The sequence below is a fragment of the Acipenser ruthenus genome, chromosome 4, assembly GCF_902713425.1.
Source record: "Acipenser ruthenus chromosome 4, fAciRut3.2 maternal haplotype, whole genome shotgun sequence".
Lineage (NCBI taxonomy): Eukaryota > Metazoa > Chordata > Actinopteri > Acipenseriformes > Acipenseridae > Acipenser > Acipenser ruthenus.
In genome coordinates, this window is record NC_081192.1 from 14,027,694 (window position 1) to 14,053,121 (window position 25,428).

Consider the following 25,428-nt stretch of genomic DNA (forward strand, 5'->3'; position numbering starts at 1 on the left):
GCTGCTGCAGTTGAAAATGGTTTGCATGTCTCAAGAGCTGCCCCACTTGCTTTGTGTGTCGGTGAAGTGCTGCATAGCTCACGCCTTCAGAAGAGAGCATCAGCATGATTTCGTTCTGAATGCAATTTGGGGAGAAACCTAAAGGAACACACAATAACAACAAATACCTTAATAGAACTATACACAAAGAAGATTGCCAACACGCGCCAAGGTGAGTTAAGAGTTTTAAAAAATTCCTGTAGGCTACTAGTTTTAATGAATGCACCACTGGATCCTTTCAATTTAGGTGATACAATTGCAATGTGTAACGTTTGAGTGCAATCGATTAGATAAATGGAGGGCAGTGGAATATGCAAAGAGGACATGGAGTGACCTGCAAAACAATACATTTATACCATTCAGGGAAATGTTTTATATTGTTACTGTAATTTTACTGAAGGTCGCGAATTATTTTAGCAATCGCATTGCTCCCAAGAATTCACTTCAAGATCACAAAAGATAGAAATCCACAGGAAGCGAAAGACATTTTTTTTGCATACTGTATATTTGTAAACTATAAAGGAGAAAAGCAAATTTAAACATGGCAACTTATTGAAACTCGTGGAAGGGCTGAATACTTAACCGACGCATTTTAAAATAACCATTACACTGTATACTTGTATATGAAGTAATAAGATTAGCATGAAGGACATATTTCTTTTCAATAGAATTCTAGAGGTTCGACTAGTTGTGTTCATTTTTTTTTTACTTTAGAGGCAATGGAAGGTTGAATTGAAAGCAGTGGAAAAGCACAGTCATTTTCACAGAAACGAATTACAAATTCTTCAATTTTGACAAATTGTACGCGTTAAATCTGTTAAATCTTTTTAACGTAATTAGAAAACGTCTCATTGGACAGTGGTACGTTGTTTTACTGTTACTAAGGGTTAAAGATTAACCAATTAAAATATTTTAGGGTTAAGAGAACAGAGATGTCGTTGTCCATAGATGAAAGATCAAAATATCTCTCAGTCGAAAGAGTTTTTAAATCAAATCATATCGATAAACTACCAAGCGTCCACTTGAATGTATGTTTTACTTTCCCGTCTTAACTGTTCATACGCAACCCTATTGAGGGAAAAACACCCGCGTGGAACGTAAATCAAGCTACATAGTTTAGAATTACACATACATTTTTAAATAAATGCATTGTGAACGCAGAAACGTGTTTAAATTAGAATTGTCATTTAATGGGCGATGCCTTGTTCTCGTGTACCAGAGTAAATTAGCATTTTAAAACTGCATTCTAAATTAAACATTTACGTATTTAAACACTGTTAGTGTTGATAAAGTAAAGTGAACTATAACAATGTTAGTAATTATTTTGAATTGAGCTAACCAACAACCAACCTCCAGTTTCACAAGTGTATATTACATTCGCAAACTGGTCACATGTTTTCTCTAGCTGATCACCTTGGGTATCCAAATGTACTCTCTTATATATTTTATTATAGTCTATATATTTTGTTGTATATATAGATATATAGATGTAATTTGGTGGTGTATGTCTTTTCCAGTCAGTTTAGGGGTAGGCTAACATTAAAAATCCTTCTTTAGTCCATTTTGCAAACACATACTGTATGTAGAAATGTTAATCAACCATATTCTGTATAGTTCACCATACTGAAAGTCATTTTACTGTCTTGGTTCAGATTTTGTGGCAGGCCTCTGAAGAGCAGGGATGAGGTCAGGGAATGTTGTGATCCCAGCTACAGCTGTGTTGTTGTTTCTTCTGTCTGGACTATCACTGACTGATGCCTGCAACAAGGCACTTTGTGCCAGCGATGTCAGCAAGTGCCTTATTCAGGTAAGGAATCATCATCCACCAGGATCGATTGTTTGTGGACATGAATAATGTTAAACAGTGGGAGATGAACAATACTTTGAGGTCTATTATCATATCTTTCAGATGTCAAACATGGACTTTACCCTGTTATTTTAGCTACCTTTCAGTACATGCCAAACGTTCTGGCATTAAGAAATGTTTTCTCCTCTAATTTTATTTCCAGAGTCACTTACCTAATCCCCATATCCACTGGTTCAAGAATATCTATTTAATCAGATATATTCTTTTTAAAATATCTTCTAAAACCAACACACTAAACTACTAAAAATATTTTTTGTTCACCGTCTGTACAAAGTGAAGGGGATGATACACAGATGATGAGGTTAGGCAAGGTACTTATGATGTAGGAATCAGCTTGTTACCTGTTTTGTAGCTGAAGTAATGGCTATTTAAAAATGGACAGAAAAAAATAGCAATACCAGCATCTCATCCAGACGCTATCCTCAAGCTCCTCTATCTACAAGGAACAGGTTATAATACGGGTTAGGACAAGTTATCAATTGGTGCTAGGTGTTATTTTTAATTTTTTATTATTGTTATTTTAAAAGGCAATCCTATATCTCTACACTAACATGAATCCTTGTAACAGTAAGCTGTGTCAACTGTGCAGTAGAGCCTGTCATATCCGATTTAATTGGTTTCAGGGGTTCATCGGATATGTACTAATATTGTATCTCAGAGGGCGTCATTATATGACATTGTAGTTCCTTTATTAACGGCGGAGTATCATACATCAGTGTGTCGCCAAAGTGCGGTACAGAAAACTATTGCAAAACAAACCACTGTAAGACAGTATTTGGCAATTTACAGAACAGCATTCCAGAAACGGTTCTTACTATGTTTCCTTGGTCTATGTCAAAGTATTCTGATAGTTATATTTTTATTTTACACCCTGTGTGTTAACCCGGGACAGAAACAACAAAAAAAACACACACACAAACTGATTTTGGAAATCTGTGAAAAAATCTTGTTTCAGCTTTTTAGCGGTAATAATTATACAAATGAACATGGTTAAACTGGGCAGATTGTTTCGCAACATCTTTAAAAAAGAGCTGAGTTTACTGATTTAGACCCATGATTAAATTTGCATTGATCAGTTTTCACCTGTAATGTTCAATTGGTAGCAGCATGTGTAAATGAAACATGCCAGAGGTCCATTGGTTAATAGAGGGTATCATATGTTATAAGATCGGATATGCCAGGTTCTACTGTATTTATTTAGTTCAGTAACCAGGGCAGCATTCCATAGGCAGAGCGCTCTGCCGTGGTGCTACATAACCTTAGCTCTTATTGAACTGTGTGTTATGGAGAGAGAACTTTCAAGATGGTGGAAAATACAGCACTACTGTAGTTTTTGGATGAATTTATGGAAGATTGTGCAGAAAATCTGCTGTTTAATGCCTCCATTGCACTTGCATTGAGAGCCAACACCATGGCTTTAGCGGCAGTGAATTCAAACACATGCAAGAGTCCTGTATGGATTGAAAACTACATTGAGAGCATTGTTCCTCAGTACTGTGATTGTTGCATATTGCATGTTTTATTTACAGGTGGCTACAGTGCAGTGTACGCTTGCAATTAAGATGTTTCTGCTGTATGTTGTACAGCAAAATAAAAAATATTGCTGTACTTTCCAAAAATAGAACAATTTATTTTTTCAACAATTATTCAACCCTGCTGTGCTTTTTCAGCCAAGATGCACTGTGAAGCCTAATCTCACAGAAATAGCAAAACTAAAAAAAAAACAAAAAACAAAAAAAAAACACATTTAACGTGAGGCCGACCGAACAAACAATAACAAGCTGAGCGTTTTAAATGTTGCATGCGGTGCTGCAGATTCACTGCGTTTAAAAGGAAAAATACTCAAATAATTACGCTGTTAATTTAAATAAGCTATCATATATATATATATATTTTTTACGAAAAAGAATGCTACAGATATGTTGGTAAAAAAGTCCAATATGTGGGCAAATTACACCTTAGCTGCCACACCGGTATTGTGCCTCCGCCATTTGGAAACGCCCTCCGAGTCAGCTCCTCAGAATGTACGAAGCGCTCTCGGCGTGCAGCTCGTCCAGTAGAAAGTGCCACGTAACGCTCTGGAGCGCTCTGCCTCTTGAACACACCCTGTAGAACATGCTGATGGCAATGTTTGGGGCGGTGAGTTATCCAGACAAATTTCTGTCTTTCAACTCATGACTTGCATAATCTAGTCAGAGGACTTCTTTCATACCTTGTCACTTCTCATTCATCCAGTGAAACATGAGAACAGCCTCTTCTGGGTGTGCAGAGATAACATCTCTCGTGCCTTGAAGAGGGCTTGTGTTGATGTCTCAAGGGCTTTGCTGCAACATTTTGACTTCTTTTATCCTCCTTTATCAGAGGTACATTTCCATTCTCAGTGGAACATATTTGATACAATATATTTCAACACTGTCGACAGATAACGTTGAAAGCACCCCATCCCTTGTCTTCAGGTGAATCTTAAGCCAAGACTAAGCAGAATACATGGTCAGTCTTTTGGTTTAGATTTATATTACTTTGAAATCCTGAGCCCATATATTCTGTATACAGTTTTGGTTCCATTACTGGTGATGTCTTAACCCACTACCACTGCCACATTCTTTTAACCTCTAACCATATCAGTGATACAGACTACATGCTTTGACATAGTGTTTCATAGTTGGTACACAATTGTATTCTATGATACTCTCAATAAAGTTCCATTCCGTTAACTTTTTCACTTCTACGTTGTTTTTAACCTCCAGACATATCAACGATTGCCATTTTACTTACTATTTACAAACCAAGTGACCTGAATTTAACATACCCCCTTAGAATGTGTTTCCAGAGATCCTGTGTTTGTTCACAAAACTCCCAGTTCTAGTTATTACTTAGTTGTGGTTTTATAAGACGTTTTGAATGTCCTTAACCCAGTTCTGTGTCAATCTTCACTCCCCAGTTGGCCTCTGTTATGTCTTCTATTACATGTCCGGCAGGTTCACTGTTTGTTGTCTAAAACATTATTGAAGCTGGATTATTTATCCCAATCTGCTGATTTCAAATTGCTTGTCATTTTTACATAATAAAGTCAAAAACTATGAAAATGAAATCTCCTTTGCTATGTGGCAAGAATCCACATAATGAGAGGGATTTTTTTCCCCCACTTTGCTGCACATTCATATTTTCCATAATACATTACCTCAGCTTTCCAAATCTGAGGGTTATTTTTCAGATGCTGCTGGTTCGTTTAATCTTTCTGGTCTGTGAGTCATACTACAGTTCAGTATTTGGGTTTTGTGATTCAGGATTTATTTCTAGGGAATCCAACTCATCACCACACTGTTGCTGTGTTTAGATCAAAGCTGTCTTAAGTCGTATTCACTCGGAGAAGATGTCCATGCTCTTTGGCTATGTGAACTACCTATGCCAGCTTATATGCCTGTAGTTAAAATTATGTGATCATAACTAAGGCTATGATTTTGTCACTGAGATTTTTCTTTAAAAACACAATATGTCATCCACTGAAAATACAAATCTGCGAGTAGTCTACTGTATCTGTAAATGGTTGTGGATGCACGCAGCATTTACACGTAGCTATGTAGGTCAGCGAATGAGATAGAAGCAAGCATGTAAATCGGTGACGAATAAAATGCAAAAGAAAATTGTGAGTGAGCTGTGTTCTGTAAAGACAGAAGAACAAATGCATCGAAGAATAGAAGTTTACCAGCTTACAGAGGCTTTCTTTACAACATGCTGTCTGTTTCAGTACCGTAGAAAACGTATTAAAGCCTGGTTCATACTGCTCTTCTGTCGCAGATGAATGCGATACGTCAGGCACAGACAGATAAAAGCTGTGCAGCTTCACTATTTGCTGTACGGGACGCATCATGTCGCATCCCTTTTGACTGTGCAAAGTGGTCACAGCTGCTGTTCATTCGTTAAATATAGACTGCATTTGTGAAATTGGATACATTTACATTTAAGTAGATGGGCTGAATTTATACCTCTATACAAGAGGATTAAAAAAAAAAATCAAAAGCGACATCATTGGTATATCCGTCCTCTCAACCAACAGAGAACCCGAAAGGGAGAATTTAAAACATTACACCGTGTAACAATTTTTTTTTTTTTTTTTCGGTTCCTGGGTAGTAAGTGTTATTTCCTAATTGCTTATGCCTCAAAAGTATAGAAAATGGCTATTATTCCCCACAAACTTTGCTTTTGTGACCAGGACAGTGATATTTTGAAATTTACCTATTTTCCAGAACATTCCAGATAGATTCAGTGCTGAGTAAACTTGGAGTAACTTCTAGAACTTTCTAGAACTTTCCAGTAATATAAATAGTAGTATAAATACAGGGGCCTTAAGCCCACCAGTTCAGTTTAGTTCCAGCTGCCTAAGTGCTTTTTTCTGAGATGGCATCAAGGTCATAGGAGACTCCAAAATGGTGGCATTCCTGATGGGTCTCCAAGGCGGTTTTACCAAGTTTCCCTGCTATCTTTGCCTTTGGGACAGCAGGGACACCAAGGCGCACTACCACAGGTGGGACTGGCCACAGCGGACCGAGTTCTCTGTGGGGAGGAACAACGTCAAGTGGGAGCCACTGGTGGACCCCCGGAAGGTGCTGATGCCACCACTGCACATCAAATTGGGCCTTATGAAACAATTTGTCAGAGCTCTAGATAAGGAGTCGGCAGCCTTCAAGTACCTTCAAGACTTCTTCCCTAAGCTGTCTGAGGCAAAGGTCAAAGCTGGTGTCTTCGTCGGACCACAGATAAAGAAGATCCTGGAGTGCAATGAATTCCCCAAGAAGCTCACTAGTAAGGAGAAAGCAGCTTGGAACAGCTTTGTCGCAGTGGTTTGGGGCTTCCTGGGCAATCACAAGGCCGAAAACTATGTGGAGCTGGTTGAGACTCTGGTGAAGAACTACGGCACAATGGACTGTAGGATGTCCCTCAAAGTCCATATCTTTGATACTCATCTTGATAAATTCAAGGAGAACATGGGAGCGTACTCGGAGGAGCAAGGCGAGCGCTTCCACCAGGATATACTGGACTTTGAACGCCGCTACCAAGGACAGTATAACGAGAACATGATGGGAGACTACATTTGGGGGCTGATTCGTGAAAGTGATTTACAGTATAATCGTAAATCTTGAAAAACTACTCACTTCTAAATCTTTTGTAGTCATTTTTGTATTACTTTAGTATAAATACTTGTTAATTTGGATTCATATGTTGTTTTTTTCTGACTTTATGTGAACGAAAAGACACAAATTCGCCCGTTTTCTCATTGGAAATAGGTAAATTTCAAAATATCACTGTCCTGGTCACAAAAGCAAAGTTTGTGGGGAATAATAGCCATTTTCTATACTTTTGAGGCATAAGCAATTAGGAAATAACACTTACTACCCAGGAACAAAAATTGTGTTACATAGTGAATTATTCAAGGAGATATTTTAGGTATTTTATAATGACAGATGAAAGGTTTGATGTTCAGTTAAGGCTCAAGATCATGATGTATATTAATTCATTAATGCTTAAGACATCATGGCTTGCCTTTAACACATAATTGTCGTTTGCGTTTTCATTTTGCGATGGACAGATGTGAAATATTGTAGAACCTGGTTCTTTTTGGTTTCTTGGCATGTCATGATCAACTGTTAATTTCTCAGAAACCATTTCAGCTTGCAAGTTAATATATTTTCAGTGTTATGGAAACCTATGGAAAATCTAACTACACCCTTCACTTTGACCTGTCACCTAAGAGGGCTACAGTCATTTGACTTTCTACTTTCTTGATGACTTACTGCTTACCAGTGTTGGCTTCTTTCTCTATGTACATTCTATTATTCTCTCTTCATGCTGCCACGACCAGAGTGTCAAAGCCTCATAGCTCAGAAACCATTTGAGATAGTTACTTCTTACTTGCAGGGTTATGTAACCCCCCTCCATGCTCAATTTGGTGATGACCATAGCATTGACACCTGACTGAATATGGCTGCCTGTGGCAAGCTGGCCTGTGTGGTGACGTCAGACCCAGAAGAAACACAACACTGAGAGGTAATATGTTGATTGAAAGGAAGGGAAATCCACAGCAGATTGGTAATGAATACGCTGTGGCGCATTTATTAAATAAACATCTGGTGAACAAAATAAAAGGTTTGAACAAACGAAAAACACTGTGGACAAAACAAAACGGCACTTTGGCCAAAACAGACAGACACTAACAAACAGGGGATGAACACTAAACCCACAACAAGTATCGTGCTGGCCTTCCAGTTCTTTCTCCCTGAACACCCAACCCCGAGTGAGTGAAACATTCACCTTTTTATGCAGCTGTACCGAGATTGGATTGCTAATCAATCATTCAATTAGAAACTCGATACATCTGCACGTGTCTAAATATAAATATACATTTTATAACCCTCGTGCTACGTAACCCCACATTATATCCTGTGCACTAATACACATACACCAACATTAATACACAACACGCAACATATAAACATAAAATACACACAGGGGCAGGGCACACTGCCATACTGAGGTCATTTGACTTTTGATACACAGCTGCATTCCATTCCATAATTTACATACGTGGTACACAGCTGCATTTTATGATTCTCTCTGAAGTTCCATTGCAGGTGGCGACCACCTGAAATGAATCACTCACATTGTTCAACATTCTTTTATTAATGAGACTGATCTTTTTCATATATCAATTTTACTTAGTTTTACAGTACAGTTTGGAAATACTTCTTCTCTTGTTTTAGTGTTCAGTAGCTTCCGCTAATCAAGTTCAGAGTGTATTTCTCACACACCCTTTGCTGTGTCAGGCCCACAAGCAAAGCAGCCACCAAACACTTATAAACATATTATAAGTCATTAACTCTAAATAAAAACCAGATGATGTATGTATGTATGTATATATATATATATATATATATATATATATATATATATATATATATATACATACATACATACATACATACATACATACATACACATATACAGTGCCTTGCGAAAGTATTCGGCCCCCTTGAACTTTGCGACCTTTTGCCACATTTCAGGCTTCAAACATAAAGATATGAAACTGTAATTTTTTGTGAAGAATCAACAACAAGTGGGACACAATCATGAAGTGGAACGAAATTTATTGGATATTTCAAACTTTTTTAACAAATAAAAAACTGAAAAATTGGGCGTGCAAAATTATTCAGCCCCTTTACTTTCAGTGCAGCAAACTCTCTCCAGAAGTTCAGTGAGGATCTCTGAATGATCCAATGTTGACCTAAATGACTAATGATGATAAATAGAATCCACCTGTGTGTAATCAAGTCTCCGTATAAATGCACCTGCACTGTGATAGTCTCAGAGGTCCGTTTAAAGCGCAGAGAGCATCATGAAGAACAAGGAACACACCAGGCAGGTCCGAGATACTGTTGTGGAGAAGTTTAAAGCCGGATTTGGATACAAAAAGATTTCCCAAGCTTTAAACATCCCAAGGAGCACTGTGCAAGCGATAATATTGAAATGGAAGGAGTATCAGACCACTGCAAATCTACCAAGACCTGGCCGTCCCTCTAAACTTTCAGCTCATACAAGGAGAAGACTGATCAGAGATGCAGCCAAGAGGCCCATGATCACTCTGGATGAACTGCAGAGATCTACAGCTGAGGTGGGAGACTCTGTCCATAGGACAACAATCAGTCGTATACTGCACAAATCTGGCCTTTATGGAAGAGTGGCAAGAAGAAAGCCATTTCTTAAAGATATCCATAAAAAGTGTCGTTTACAGTTTGCCACAAGCCACCTGGGAGACACACCAAACATGTGGAAGAAGGTGCTCTGGTCAGATGAAACCAAAATCGAACTTTTTGGCAACAATGCAAAACGTTATGTTTGGCGTAAAAGCAACACAGCTCATCACCCTGAACACACCATCCCCACTGTCAAACATGGTGGTGGCAGCATCATGGTTTGGGCCTGCTTTTCTTCAGCAGGGACAGGGAAGATGGTTAAAATTGATGGGAAGATGGATGGAGCCAAATACAGGACCATTCTGGAAGAAAACCTGATGGAGTCTGCAAAAGACCTGAGACTGGGACGGAGATTTGTCTTCCAACAAGACAATGATCCAAAACATAAAGCAAAATCTACAATGGAATGGTTCACAAATAAACATATCCAGGTGTTAGAATGGCCAAGTCAAAGTCCAGACCTGAATCCAATCGAGAATCTGTGGAAAGAACTGAAAACTGCTGTTCACAAATGCTCTCCATCCAACCTCACTGAGCTCGAGCTGTTTTGCAAGGAGGAATGGGCAAAAATTTCAGTCTCTCGATGTGCAAAACTGATAGAGACATACCCCAAGCGACTTACAGCTGTAATCGCAGCAAAAGGTGGCGCTACAAAGTATTAACTTAAGGGGGCTGAATAATTTTGCACGCCCAATTTTTCAGTTTTTTATTTGTTAAAAAAGTTTGAAATATCCAATAAATTTCGTTCCACTTCATGATTGTGTCCCACTTGTTGTTGATTCTTCACAAAAAATTACAGTTTCATATCTTTATGTTTGAAGCCTGAAATGTGGCAAAAGGTCGCAAAGTTCAAGGGGGCCGAATACTTTCGCAAGGCACTGTATATATATATACTATGCAAGTGCCATTTTCTATTAAATATCTAAATAACTGCATTTTACAGTTTTGCAGATGTGCATATTACAGTTTTATGTATTGATATAAACCTTAGAAAATTGTTCTGTTATTTTATTCGGTCACAATGTTACTATTTAAATGAATAATAGTGAGAAGCTAATGAAAAAGCTACATACTTTATATTGTTTCTTGAAGTCCACTCACACGGCCTGTACGGCTGTACTAGGGATGTGCATTTGGTAAATTTTTATGAATGTTTAAATGCTATGCAGGTGTCAGCATTTAAACATTTAAACCATATCTACAGACACACACACACACACTCTTTTATATTACATTCTTATGTATACTGACAGCAATTGTTAGTATTTTCCAAGCAAAGACCCCCTAAATAAGCAAATAACGTTTTAACACCATAGACTTAACATACACACCAAAGTATATACTGAAGTTAAGGCTGTCACGCAATTCAAATTTTTTGATCAGTTAATTTATGGGCATTAGTTGATTAACCGGTAGATTCTTCCCTGCACATTTTTAATAAAGGTAACAATCTTATAGCGGCTGTCCTGCATAGTAATCAATAGAATCTAAAAAAAAAAAAAGCTCAACGGGAATGTGGTCTTTTTAAAAGCATTTGTATTATTATTTTTATCTTAGTAAATGTCTCTGTTTGTATTTGTGCAATGCTATTGAGATGTACCTCTGAAGGCCCTGTGGGTAAAAAGTGAATAAACTAAACTACACTTATTTTTTTATTTAATTTATTTATTTATTTGACATTATATTATATTCAAAGAAGAAAAACAATAATAATAATTTAATTAACAAAACAAAAAAAACACCACTTACATGTTACAGACTCTAACAAATGCACAGATTCCAATACATTGTTACATTAATACTACTGTTAAGGGTGCCACAAACTGGTAAATTAAAGCCTATACATAATTAATTTACACTTATGCGTTCTCTGAATTAATATTGGAAAAACCCCTTCCTTTTAAAATCATGTTATACATATTCACAGTCGCCATCTAGAGCATTCTGTTTATTATGGGTGTTTGCTTTTTACTGCATTCAGTAATTCCATCCACAGTAATTCTGAATGTTTTCATTTCAAATTATGAAACTTGTATTTTTGTGGTACAGCAATTTTGTTTGACATAATTATTTATATACCACGGTTTTCTTGTCTGGTTCCTCAGACAAGAAAAACGTGCCTTTGCCTTGTTCCTTTGTTTAGAGATGAAATTTTATTAAAAAATATAAAACAAACATCAGAAAAAAAACACTTTGCTTACCCTGTGTGAACTGAACCCTACCATAACCCGCCCCAGTGTCGATCTTTGTGTTGCACCAATTAGAAAAACTACTTGAAGGTAATTGCCAGCCCCCTTCCTTTTTATAATATCCACCCTTACTGTGGCACCAGAGCAAACGGCTACATGACGGACTGACTGTATATGATGATACATTGCTAAAATGAATACATTAAAACATGCGTTTGGTGAAATTGGTCACATGACCGCTTATATGTCTAGCATATTATTCAGCGTTTAACCAGTTAGAGTTTATACGTTTAAACGTTTAAAATTCCCATCCCTAGGATGTACCTGTTTAGTACTGTTTTCTGACCAACTAACCAAGAAGTGACAATATCCAGCCCTCAGCACCTTATTGCTTGTATAAAAATGATTTATAAACGTTTTATAAAAAAAAGAAAGGAGAAATCTATAAAATATCTAAAGATTTATTAACATTTTGAGTTTTAACCTTCCACAACAGAAAATAGTCCCTAAGAACTAAAGATTCATTCCCATTGGCTCTACCAAACAGTGCAAGAGTGCTTTGTTGGGATGAAGATTATTAATTATTAAGTAATTCATTTAAAGTCAAATTGTATATTTTTTTCAGAAAGCCAGTCATTTAAGCATTTACAGCCCAATGTGTTTGTTTTGTGGTATTATTTAATTTCAAGCACGTCAATGTTACATTTTTGTACGTGTAAAGAGAGTGAGTGCGCGGTAGTACAGGAGAAGAGAGACCGTGAAGAAAAGCGAGAGTCGGATGGTTAAGACATCACACGTAATAATGTAAATATTGTCAAAAATATAAAAATATCCACAGTTAAAAATGAATGAAAAGGAGGAAAATAAAACTGGACCCGACCAAAGTTACAGAAAATGACTGGTATGTACTACACATAAAATACCAAAACAGCGTCTTGTTTGAAATAGCAGACTGATTCGTAGTGCACTTAATTGTAATAAACTGGAAGATATGACAAGACACCTTGATTCAGTATCTTCCATGACAGCATGTACTTATTTTTTTCACACCATACATCTTTTTATTGGTTTTCAGTAGAATAACAAAAAGCAGTATGACAGTAATAATACAGCTTATATTAATCATTAAGACAAAAAGTACATTGTAGTTAAACCTTTCCCACCCATCCTAACCCGCCCACAAAGAAAAACTACTGTGAAAAATCCATGTTTCACATATCAGACATGTAAGCACAATAAAAAAGCCAAATAAAACTAAGAATGTACCCTGTATTATGTAGTTAGTTAAAAAAAAATTCTAAATACGCATCTCCATTGGATGGTTTCAGACAATAGCCTATTGATCCAATACCAATAAACACGATGGGCCCTATATTTGCTATGATCTAGTTCATTTCGTAATGGTTGTTTTTTCATATTTTTTTCCAAGTGATGTATTATGATGAGTGGTATTAACTTTAGTACCACTCTGTCTATATTCATTGCAATACTTGTAACAAAAGCTCAATAATTCAGACCCACATGCCGGTTACCAGCGGAATGAAACTGTTATTAAAATTCAGTAGTGCAAGTGAAAGTAGAAAGCTGCAAATAGAAAAAAAAATGTTCAGGTGTGTTTTCTGACAGACCTTTTCTCCCTCTCTTGCACAGGAGCTGTGTCAGTGTCGACCGACAGATGGGAACTGCTCGTGCTGTAAGGAGTGCATGCTGTGCCTTGGCACTCTCTGGGATGAGTGCTGTGACTGTGTAGGTGAGTGCTGCACACTGATCAGGGGGTCTCTGCTACAATGGAGCACCCCAGTAACCCACATTACATAAGCTGCTAAAACGTGCTGCCTTTGATACCAATACTGGAAAAAGAAATTCTGTTACAGTAAACCTGCATATGGACTATCCTTGGAGACAGTTTGTCTTCTGTGTACAGGTTGGAAGTAATCGTTTCTGTGGTATTTCTCCATTATAATGTGGACCTTTCCTTGTTATATTTTTGCTGTGGTACACATATTTTCCTGGGGCAGCCCCAGGTTCATATTTTTATTTTTCTTCCTGGCCAAAGGCCTGGATTGTTATTTGAAACTGAATCATATAAAGGCCTTAAAATCCAGTACTGCGATTACAGTTCCGCCCCACCCAGCAATGTTCTGACTGAACAGAATTTCTGCTGTTATGTCTGCCTGTCAGATATTCCAAAGATAAGCAAACAGAAAAACAGCTGTGTTTTTGGGGACAGTTTGGAAATTACTATTATTTGGATTAAAACCAATGTTTAACTTGTGTAAGTTTATCATGTAAACAAATGACTTGTTGTTGCTCTAAATCTAATATTGGGTATTTTTTATTTTTATTTGAGGAGACATTCCTCATTGAGCCACAGTTCCACAGTTATCATGGATTTCATGATTCCGTGAAATGTACCCATTGCTATGTAATATGTAGTTTCTCGTAATAAATCGCATTTCTGAAAGAATAGTGTAAATATACATTTTTTTTATCACTTAAAAATAAATACAGCAAGTGTTTTTATTGACGCACCACCTGTTACACTGCGCTTAGGAACCTGGCACACCATGAAATAAGCCATGAAATAAGCCATTTTTTACAGTGAAGAAAATACAGCCCTCCCTCTAAGCCTGCTCAAATCTTGAATCTGACAGGACATGGCAGTTTAGACGAGCAGAAGTCAAGACTTTGGTGCATGCTTTTCTATTGGGTTTTCAAAGACAAAATGTTGCAGACTTTCTGATAAGAAACACGCAGTAGTGGCTGGGGGACCAAAACCTTTAGACAAAAAAAAGAGCAAATTGGTCTGCTTGAAATGTTTTTATTGTTTTCCTATAGTTCAGTATGGTCCAGTGTTGTGCAGTTTATTTTCTTAAACTCCCAGGAGACCATGGCTGGCTGGGTTGTTTGTAATACAAGGGATGACATTGCAAGAAAGTATTATGTGAACTCATTTCCAGAAAACCGAAAAGGCAGATCTGACAGGTGCCGCACACACAGTACCGTTCAGGATAGCTAAATGAATATGGGTTTTACCATTTAGAGCGCAGTACCCCGATACCCTTGCTGTTGTAAGTTTTAGATTTAGTACATGGCGTCAAACTGTTTCCTTTAGGAATTGGGGGGGGGGCAGACCTCTTGTTTAGTCAGTCAGCATAGTAACCTCCTACAATAGCAATAGCAAATTAGATCCCACGTCTGAGTACTGGGTTGACTGAGTTCCTTCCTTTTTTAAGAAAGGTATTTCAACTTTCCAGATGTTAACAATCACAGCCCTGACAGGCAGCAGGCAGTGGTAATACACAACGTCTGCCGTGGATAGAAGTAATGTCAGGATCAGGACGTATTCACAAAATAAGAGGACACCCCAAAATACAGGGTTTAGACCACTATTACTTACAATTGTAGTTTTCAGTTCAGTTTTTAATACTTTTTACATATTAAAAAGGTTGACATTCAAACAAATACATTTCTTTTCTTTTTTCACCACAGGCACTCAGTCAAAGAAATCTTAACTGGGTAATAAATTTTTTTAGCACAAAACAGCACATGTTTATTGTTACTTTATTTGAGTTTTTAATTCTAAATATTTATGTATTAGCAGACACCCTTATCCAGGGCAACTTACAATTGTTACAAGATATCACATTATTTTTACATACAATTACCCATTTATACAGTTGGGTTTTTACTGGAGCAATCTAGGTAAAGTATCTTGCTCAAGGGTACAGCAGCAGTGTCCCCCACCTGGGATCGAACCCACGACCCTCCGATCAAGAGTCCAGAGCCCTAACCACTACTCCACACTGCTGCTTGTTATGATACTGTACTGTATCATAACAAGCAATACGGGACATTCGAAACTGAACACAGGGTCCTTTATCCACTGCTAGAGATCTTATGTATCACTGCAGGAGCATTATCCAACATCACACTACGCACAAAGGAATGTCTCCCAGTGTGTCTGTTAAGGAAATAGTCCACATGAAGTGGTGCATATGTCCGCGCTAGGCATATGTTTTCAAAACTTGGTAAGTGCAGCTTTATGTTAAAGAAAGTTGGTTTTTTTACGTGAAAATACTATTATTAGAAGTTGTAAATCTTTTTGACTTAAGTGGCTAGTGTGAATGTAGTATTTCCTATCATGTAGATTTACTAACAAGATAGTTACATAATTGTTGTCAAAGCGTGGTAGGGGATTCCTATACAGCAGCTAGACTCTAGAGCATACAGTCTGGGCTACAGTAATGTTCTGTTTGTTTTAGTTCTAATACTGTCATCTTTCTCTAATGTCCATAGAAGATGGAATAAATGGTAAAATCTTCAGGCATTATAAATTGGGTTTAGTATGTGTGTTATTTCTCAGCATCCGAATGCAAAGGCACACAGAGTTAGTTCTGTTTCGGGTGTATTTATTTCAGATGTGACCAATTGGGAAACAATTATTTTAAAGTAACTTAAGGTACGTGAATGTAACACAACATAATTGATTTGTATTTTACGTCACTTAAATAGGTACTTTACCAATTTCTGAAAATACATGCCTAAGCTTCCAAAAAAACCTTGTGGAGTGATTTGGTTCCTTTACTTTTGTCCATAAAAGCTAAATCTCGTATGTACTATCAGGGATGTGCAATTTTTTTCAATCAGTAGCTTTACTGTTTCACTAAATTCTTCAAGATACACAAAAGGTTCCCTGTGACCTCACCTCACCTCAACAAATGTATAACATACTTTAAGGAACTGTTCCTTTCAGTGCAGTTTGGAGCACATTTGCAAGTAAATTTAAGTAACATACCAGGAGTTTTTTTTCCCCCACTCTTTCTCTGTAAGCTGATTCCAGCTCCTGATGTACAGGTGTTTTAGTTTGTTGCATCACAGATATGAAATCATTGCCATCTATTACTGCGGCTTTGTGGAATTCTGATTTTTCTTGACGTTCTTTCAGTTTTGTAACTGCTGAACCCCAGATTTTTAAAGGACTTGTTTATAACCTGTCAAGTTTCTCTGCATTTTTTACTGTTTTTCTACCAAAATGGGTGCAATATTTACAGTAGGCTCCATCAAATTCGGCAAAGGCAAAATATGTTTTTTTTTCTTTTGTTTATTTCTGTTATATACTTATTTTATTTAAACGATGTACAACATTTTACAGCTAGTTTTCCCCACTAACATATTGTCACATGTTGGCTAACTGGAACACTGCTGCAGCAGGGTGATCCTGGTTTCATACCCTGATTTTTTTGGGGGGGGGGGGGAGGGGAGGGCAACACTACTTCCCTGCACTACTCTCACTGAAAAATAAACACATACATGAATTAATACATAAACACATTGCCATGAGATTTATAGTCTGTATTTTATTTAATAATAAAATATTGTACAGATAATCTCATATATAAGCATTTATCTCATTATGAACATATTTGTCAATCTTCATGTTTAAATAGTTTCACAAATCGATGGATTGTTCATGTCGAATAAATAACTAACATCGCTTCTGTTCAAATCTAGTAAAAGAAAAAAAAAGTATTTTTTTTTTAATATATAGCATTTAAATCTAAAACAATATGTAAATATAGTAAATGGCAAACTAGGTTAGCAAACTAAAATCGAAAGAAAAAAAATCAATACATTTTTTGCAAGGGAGAGTTTGCCACGATTTTACTAGATTGCTCCATTTAAATGGCAGGCTCATGTATTAAGAAAGCAGTATCACTTATTTGCTAATTTACAAAAAACGTAAATAATACCTTAAGTTTAAAAGATGAGTCTGTGCCTTGCCAGAGGCTCTCTTGGCAGCCATTTCTGCGTTTCTTTGTAGCGAACAGAAGAGCGGCTTTTTCACAGCTAGCCAATCAGAAGTGATAGGGGTGGGGCGTAAACACTTTTAAAAATGTTTGTGTGTAGGTGCTAGACTTCAGCAATTCAGTTTTCAGAAACTTCCGTGGCTCTCTAGAAATATACCCGGAGTGTTTTTCTAGCAACAGAACGAACTTAGGAAAAATAAATAAATAAAAACTATTTGTCCAACGGGCAAAGTATGGCGGCAAAACTTGTTGTCCCTCACTCAAATCGTGTTGTCCCAAACATTGGCCGATATGAATTGCACACCCCTGACTATGTTCCAACTCTAAGATAGGGTGGGGTTAACTTTTAATAATATGGTGCGATTTTGGAAATGTGTTACGTTTCTTTTATTTACCTCAGTTTAATTTTTCCTTTGTTTTTGCAGGAATGTGCAATCCCAAAAACTACAGCGACACCCCACCGACGTCTAAGAGCACGGTGGAGGACCTGCACGAGCCAATCCCGTCTCTGTTCCGGGCACTGACAGAGGGGGAGACACAGCTCAACTGGAACATTGTGTCCTTCCCTGTGGCCGAGGAGCTTTCCCATCACGAGAACCTTGTTTCCTTCCTCGAGACCCTCGACGAAGCCCAGTCCCAGAACGTCTCTGTCCCTGGCAACAGCATCCACGCACGCTACAACAGCGACAAAGGTGAGCTTCCCAAATACACTGCTGTATAATACAATTGCTGTATAAATGCCCACAGTAGTACAGGCCCCCATATTTAAAATATTTTAACTTTTATTTATTTTTATTTTCTTTTGGGTTTTAATTTTTGTCAATGTCTGGTACAACTTACAAATATATATGGTATGCAAACATACCATTTGATGCTTTGGCTATTAAGTACATTAATTGGTATTATTACACTTTTCTAAACAAAACATAGAATTACAAAAAGTTCACCAAGCACATGCCGTGCCATTCTGATCTTCTGAAAATGTGGGATAGGTGAAAACACGTTGTGATACGTATTTCTCATTTCAATTAATTGTGTAATTTCTGGTGGACACAGACGTGTTTTTTTGCCTTTGAATACATGTAAAAATGTAGGGCTGCAATGAGGGTACATTTTGACCGTCTAAGGTTCAGAACACATTACCGAAGGAAGGTTCGAACCGTTGATGGTACTCATTTGCATAATGTACTGGTGACGTCACCATAGCTACTTGTTTATATTTGATTGAAAATCCTATTATTTTACAGGTAAGCCATATAAATGGAATAAAACATTCATATGTAGTTTAAAAATACATTATATAGAACAGTAATCATGTTTTTATTATTCAAATTAAAATAAAAATACACATTGTTTATTTACACGTAATTGATGCTGCTTGCGATTAAGCTTGCATTGCAGCAGCACGAACTGCAGCGGACTTAGGCAAAACAAACTTAATTTAACAATCACCGTTCCATAATAATAATAATAATAATAATAATAATAATAATAATAATAATATTAACCTACGATTGTAAAGTGACCCCAGAGATTGGATGTGCCTCCATGATACATCAACAGTCGCTTGCACAGTTTGCATTCAACTTTTTTTTTTGGTCGTCTGGGCATTTAACAAATCAAATCCCAAACAGCAGAGGGGTTTCGAAACATTTCTTTCAATACAGCTTACACTATACAACGCTTTGCTGTCGAGATGGTGAATGAAGAAATTTGCCGCTGGTTAACACGAGCTGGAGCGGAGAGGGATGGACGGTGCTCAGTTTTTTTCGAAATTAAAATTTAGTGTTAGTGTATATTTTGTATGTTTCAAACATATTCTACCATAGCACTTCTCTTACACTGTCTTGTACACTAGATATTCAGTACATATTTTACTGAAGCACTACAACCGCTATAGGTACCGCCCCAGTGCTTTGGATAATATACCCTGCTATAGGAGTTGCTACGCATAACGATATGGTTGGATTTTAATACAACAACTTTTTTTAAGTAATATGCATTATACAAATAAAAAGATCAAATTGTGCATGTGAGTGACATTTAATGTGTGATTTATGGTATTCACACATTGTCAGAAAAAAAAACATACAGTGCATGAATGGCGTCTGACGAACCTTCAAAGGTTTAAAACAATCTTCGAATTCCTGGCTAGCGAACAAACCTTCGAACCTTCTAATACAGCCCTAAAAAAATGTTTGTTCAGATATTTGGATATTCACCCTAGAACAAATATTTAAGTGCCACGTGAAATATTTATTGGATTATTTAAGATATACAGTCTAATGCAGTGCTCCCTCTTTGTTTAGCTATCTGACATGCACATCAAACAAACGTGAAGTATTGAAAACAGTGAATTAGTGATTGGTCTTTGTACAGGAAAGTATTTTGTTACCATTTACTGTCAACATTCCAAAGCACCTTTGACCATTGTTCCAAAGTCCAATTTCTGTATTCTTGGGAATATTTTAGCCTTTTAGTCTTGTCCCCCTTTCTTAACGGGTATTCTTACTGCAACACATCCTTTAAGTCCTGATTTCAAGAGTAACCTTCATACTGTTGATTTGCAGCCTCGAGCGAATGAGACTGAGATTTTGAAGTGCATCCGTTTGCAAAAAAAGATGTGTAAGGCCACAGGTACCCTTTATTTGTTTGTTGCAATTGAGTTTTATCTTAAATAAATCTTTAGCTTATTTTATCTACATTATTTCTTATATATGGTTTTAACAATAAGAACGGTTCCAATTATTACATCTAATTGTAAAACGCTGTCATCTCAGCACAGCGTTGATACAGGTTCCCTTCACCGCTCTACGTTATTCACACCTGTTGTTCCATACCAGGCACGCTATATTCAAACTTTTTTCATTATTTATCTCTCAAGGGTTTCTTACGGTTATTGTATTCTTTGCTTATTTGTATGGCTTATACACATGTATATCTCCATATATTAATAGGAGCAAAACAGTTCAATATTCTACACGTGAAATACGGAAGCGGTGCTCTCCCTGCCCAAGAGAAGTGGGGGGCCGCGCTCCCCTCCACCCCCCCGAGCCCCCAGCTCTACACCCCTGCTTAAATGTGTATTTTCGACTAATGTGCTGATTACATTTTTACCAGTTTCAAAAATGCTTGAAATGATTTCTGAAATGGTTGTTTTTTAAAAGGGACATAAAACAACAACCGTCATTATGAGTATTGTGATTTTTATTTATGTTTACCGGAGTATTTATACTTCTAAATAATGCATGTAGATTGTACTTCACTGATTTTAGTATTCAATTATACAACGAGTTAAAAACTGTAAAGTTCATGAGCAGCACGGAGCAGAATCGCCAGATGCCTGCTTCGCCCACCCTGTACCAGTACAGATTCACTGATGCCTGGGAAATCAGAGAAACAGCTGCAAGACAGACACAAATATGCTTATGTTTTGTAAGAATGGTCTCAAAATAATAGGTTTACCTCTAGAGGCTGGAGTCTCGATTGAGGTTGATATTTATGATAATAACTTATGAAAGTTAGTAAACTGAGTGTGAAGGTTGTTGCCAGTTACTGTGAAAAATGTGCGCATTTAGCCTTAGAGGGAACGCTGCTTGTAAACATTTAAATCAGAATTCCTCCTTATTCGTTTTATGCTTTCTTTCAGGGGGGTAATTAGGTCGCTTTCTAAACACCTAATATTGCCTTCTGTAAGACGGGGAATACCAGGTGAAACAGTTAGCTAGCCTATAGAAGAGCTGATACTGTAAACTATTGTCATAGTATTCAGTAAAATGCTAGTGTGAACATTTGCATTTTTGTAAACAAATAAAATCAATATACTACAAAATTACATAATCCTAAATAAAATTTTGTAAAACCGTGTGAGATATTTATTCTTGTGATTTACTTCACTTTCATATTTGTGTCTCTGTTTAGTATATTTATGTTATTATAATCAATAAAGTTTATGTACTGAGTCTACTGCGAATTATCCCATGAACAAGAACTCACCCTAAGATGTATTTTTTTTTTAATGCTTGCAATTTGTACTTGTTGATATGCTGAAAGTTTTTCAATGAAAATAAATAAATAAAACAGCCCTGTGAACTGTAACTGTAGCTTCAGTCACAAAGCACTCTGCCTTCTTATGAGCTGCTTTACCAAGATCCTGGTCTTTCAAACAAAGTAGCTTGCTAGTTTACTCGCAGAGGTTAGACTAGGTTTTGCTCCAATGCTTTGTTTTCTCTTTTCCCTGCTCTGTTATGAACCCATGACCCAGTTATATTTTGCTGTTGAATGGACATTCATTAAAGTTCACTCCAGCTGAGGCACTTCTACTCATTAATTCAGATGCAAACTTTCAGCTCAGGTTGTATTTGGCAAAGATTCTCAGACAAGCATGTGTAAAATGAAACTTCACCAACTCTGAGTAGTAAGTAGGCATATGATTAATTTATCTTTTAGAAACTAAAATGTTAGCTAAACAGATATAAATGGATGCCTGTTTTGCTCAAATAGTCAGAGCAATTAACCGTTTGGGTTCTTCTCTACTAATTAGCAACTGTTCATTCCAAAAACAGATGGGCCGTTATTTGTACCATATGGCAGAAAAGAAGAAAATGTTGTCTGACTTTCTTGGTGCTATAAAATCAGATGAAAAGCAGGCTGGTTGCATTTCAAAGGAAATGTATTTTTAATAATCCGTAATTAAATGTTGATAGAATTACTGTTTTTGGTCCGAAATAGTCAGTTCTTCAAAAAGTGATGATCTGGCTCTCAAAACAGTAGTAAATGGCTAAACCAGAAATTGCTTTGCATTGTCATTAAGCTTTTTAACCATCCCTATTACGGGAGCTGAAATGTTTTAGTAAAGCCATTGCCATGGCAACTTAAACTAACATCTCAAACATTTAAGATACAGACTTCATATTTTCAGTGTAAGGGAAAACTCTAAAGGTACTTGTGACTTGTGACCTAAGATGGCTACCGTACTGGGGTTGTATGACTTTTTTGTTTCTGGTAAAGACCTTGCACTTGAGATATTGTATTGGCTTCATACACAACTATATTCTGTGATTATATAGTTAATGTTCGATCGTGGGTATCATATAAATCTTTTGTGTTATTAATTTTACAACTCTGCCACCACCAGTGTCAAAAACTCATATTATTATTATTATTTATTTCTTAGCTGACGCCCTTATCCAGGGCGACTTACAATTGTTACAAGATATCACATTATTTTTACATACAATTACCCATTTATACAGTTGGGTTTTTTTACTGGAGCAATCTAGGTAAAGTACCTTGCTCAAGGGTACAGCAGCAGTGTCCCCACTGGGGATTGAACCCATGACCCTCCGGTCATGAGTCCAAAGCCCTAACCACTACTCCATACTCAGACACCAATTAAGATAATGAGTTTGAAACATTTGCAGGGTTATATAAACTAAAATGCTTTGTTTCTTGGTTCGGGAGACAGTGCACTTTGTAATTGACATACTATAGAGCAGTGGTTTTCAACCTTTTCATCACAAGTACCAGTGTTTCCAGCAAGGACCACCAGGTGTACCAGTAACTATATGCAGCCTTAAACTGCTGTTGTAAAACTGAGACCTACCCCATTACAACCAGGTTTGTTGTGTTTGTACTCCCTTGTTTGTCGCCTCATTCTGCTGAATGGTTAATATATGCAGCTGATGACTGCAATTAACTCAGCATGTTTATATTTTAAATAATTTTTCAAGTGTTGTGTGTGGAATTGGTGACCGCACCTTTAATTGTGTACAGTTGCAATATGGGAAATAGCATGCTGCAGCTCCCATGCTCAGTGTTCGTGAAGTCCTGATCTGGGAGCATGTAACACAGACAGCTCTTATGATTACATGTTACGTTTATTTTTCAATAAAAACAAGTTTAAATTTCAGCGTGTTCATTCTGCTATATATATACGATATTAAATACACCACAGCAAGCACATTGTCATATATTTGAGATATTTCCATCAGCACAATCTGAATGGCACTTTGTTACTGGCACGTGTGCAACACACAGACCTTATTGTATTTGTATTTTAGTTTTTCGCTGTTCTTGTTCTACATTTCTTAAATGCATCTGTTCATTTTAAGCTGCCTTTTTTAATAACTGTACTCGCACATGTTTGGTCACCATCACAACTGTTGCAAGAAACTGGGATTCCTGTATTGTGCTGGTGTTAATACCTCGCTGCACTTACAGGCATTTATATTCGATCAAATTGTTACTTCTCGCACTTCAGTTTATTAAAACATGTGATATGCTGGGTTTTTTTATACAGACCGGGAGTATTGTGGTTGAGGAATCACATCTTCATAAAGAACTAGTGCTGGTGTGTACCAGTTGCAAGCCTGTCAGGTACCAGTACTGGTACGCGTACCACAGGTTGAAAACCACTGCTCTAGAGTATAATTGTGTTACAAATTGAAAGACCAATATAAATGCATTACCCTAACTATAATCAGTAGATTTTAAAATTCCTGCAACATATTACTGCAAAGAGCATATTGCCGTTGCAGTTACACTAATTCACTAGGCATTAGGTCATTAAAAAAAAAAGAGTTCACATAATGGGACTGATTTCAAACTCTTTCAGCTCTCAATTGTCTGATGGAAATGTTACATTAAACACGCTCTTAAATCTCATAATCTTTTTTTATCTTTTCAGATCACATGTGCACAGTGGTCTACTTTGATGACTGCATGTCTATCCACCAGTGTAAAGTCTCGTGTGAATCCATGGGAGCCTCCAAATACAGATGGTTCCACAACGCCTGCTGTGAATGCATAGGGCCTGAGTGCATTGACTACGGCAGCAAGTCTGTCAAGTGCATGAACTGCATGTTTTGAAAAAAACTCACAGTACTTCTACAGTGGACAACAAATACAAAGAACAGCAGACGAGGAGTAATAATGACTGTGCAAAAAGAAAGAAAATGGATTGTAGTTGTCATTTGTATCGTAGTTTTATATAAGGTGATGTAAAATTTGCCCTTGCCAAATTCTTTTGTATTTTTTACATTTTACTGTATATTTTTGGAATTTGTATAGGTTTCTAACAGAGATGTATATCTATAGTATAGTAGTTTTTTTTCAGGAATCTACACCTGCATAGCTGATCCATCTTCACCATTCTTACAAATAAATGCTATGCCAAAAAAAAGATCCAGCTTGGTGTGCTTATTTCCTATTAAAAGAGTTCAAATGCATGTATTTATAAGGTATTGTATAAATCCAGCATTTGGTTCTGGCTCATATGATTGAGTAGGACAGAGATACTGATATCAAAAGTAAACAAAATGAAACAGCATAAAAAACATATCAAACTGTTTTACTTTTTTTAAGCCTATGTATTTTTTTTATTTTTTTTTTTACCTTATTCAACATATATAGTACATTTTAAATTTACTTTGAGGTTAGGATCTGCCTTATTGGCACTCCACAGAGATTACTGAGGCAGCTCTGTATGTAGTTGCTTATTTTATTCTTTGCAAACCATATAGTTCAAAGACGAACGTCTTACGTCTCAACTACAGAGCAAGCTCTGGAATCAAGAGGCAAGTACATGTCTTATGTTGATGTCAATATTATAAATGCATTCGCCACTAGGAGAAGATCCATTGCAAATTATTCACAATACTTTTAACTTAATCTAAAGACTGATAAATATATGCATTGTTTCTTTATTAATTAAAATAGGTTTCATATTCATGCAGCCTGTGATGGTAGCTTTTAAATATGGTTTGGGTTTTATT

General features: G+C 36.7%; 1 protein-coding gene across 1 annotated transcript; it reads left to right on the forward strand.

Moving 5' to 3' along the window:
* LOC117400732 (twisted gastrulation protein homolog 1-like) lies at positions 1 to 24,836 on the forward strand. Its single transcript, XM_034001030.3, has 5 exons — positions 1 to 211; positions 1,692 to 1,846; positions 13,494 to 13,593; positions 18,079 to 18,345; positions 24,342 to 24,836. The coding sequence occupies exons 2-5, from the start codon at positions 1,721 to 1,723 to the stop codon at positions 24,521 to 24,523; spliced, it is 675 nt and encodes a 224-aa protein (XP_033856921.1). The 5' UTR covers positions 1 to 211; positions 1,692 to 1,720; the 3' UTR covers positions 24,524 to 24,836.
* Positions 24,837 to 25,428: the final 592 nt, after the last annotated feature.

What these genes read in the sequence shown, in the direction of transcription:
- LOC117400732 (XM_034001030.3), top strand. Translation starts at nt 1,721, where the DNA reads ATGAGGTCAGGGAATGTTGTGATCCCAGCTACAGCTGTGTTGTTGTTT. An exon ending in TCAGCAAGTGCCTTATTCAG is followed by an intron (nt 1,847 to 13,493) that starts GTAAGGAATCAT and finishes TCTCTTGCACAG; the next exon opens with GAGCTGTGTCAGTGTCGACC. An exon ending in ACGCTACAACAGCGACAAAG is followed by an intron (nt 18,346 to 24,341) that starts GTGAGCTTCCCA and finishes TTATCTTTTCAG; the next exon opens with ATCACATGTGCACAGTGGTC.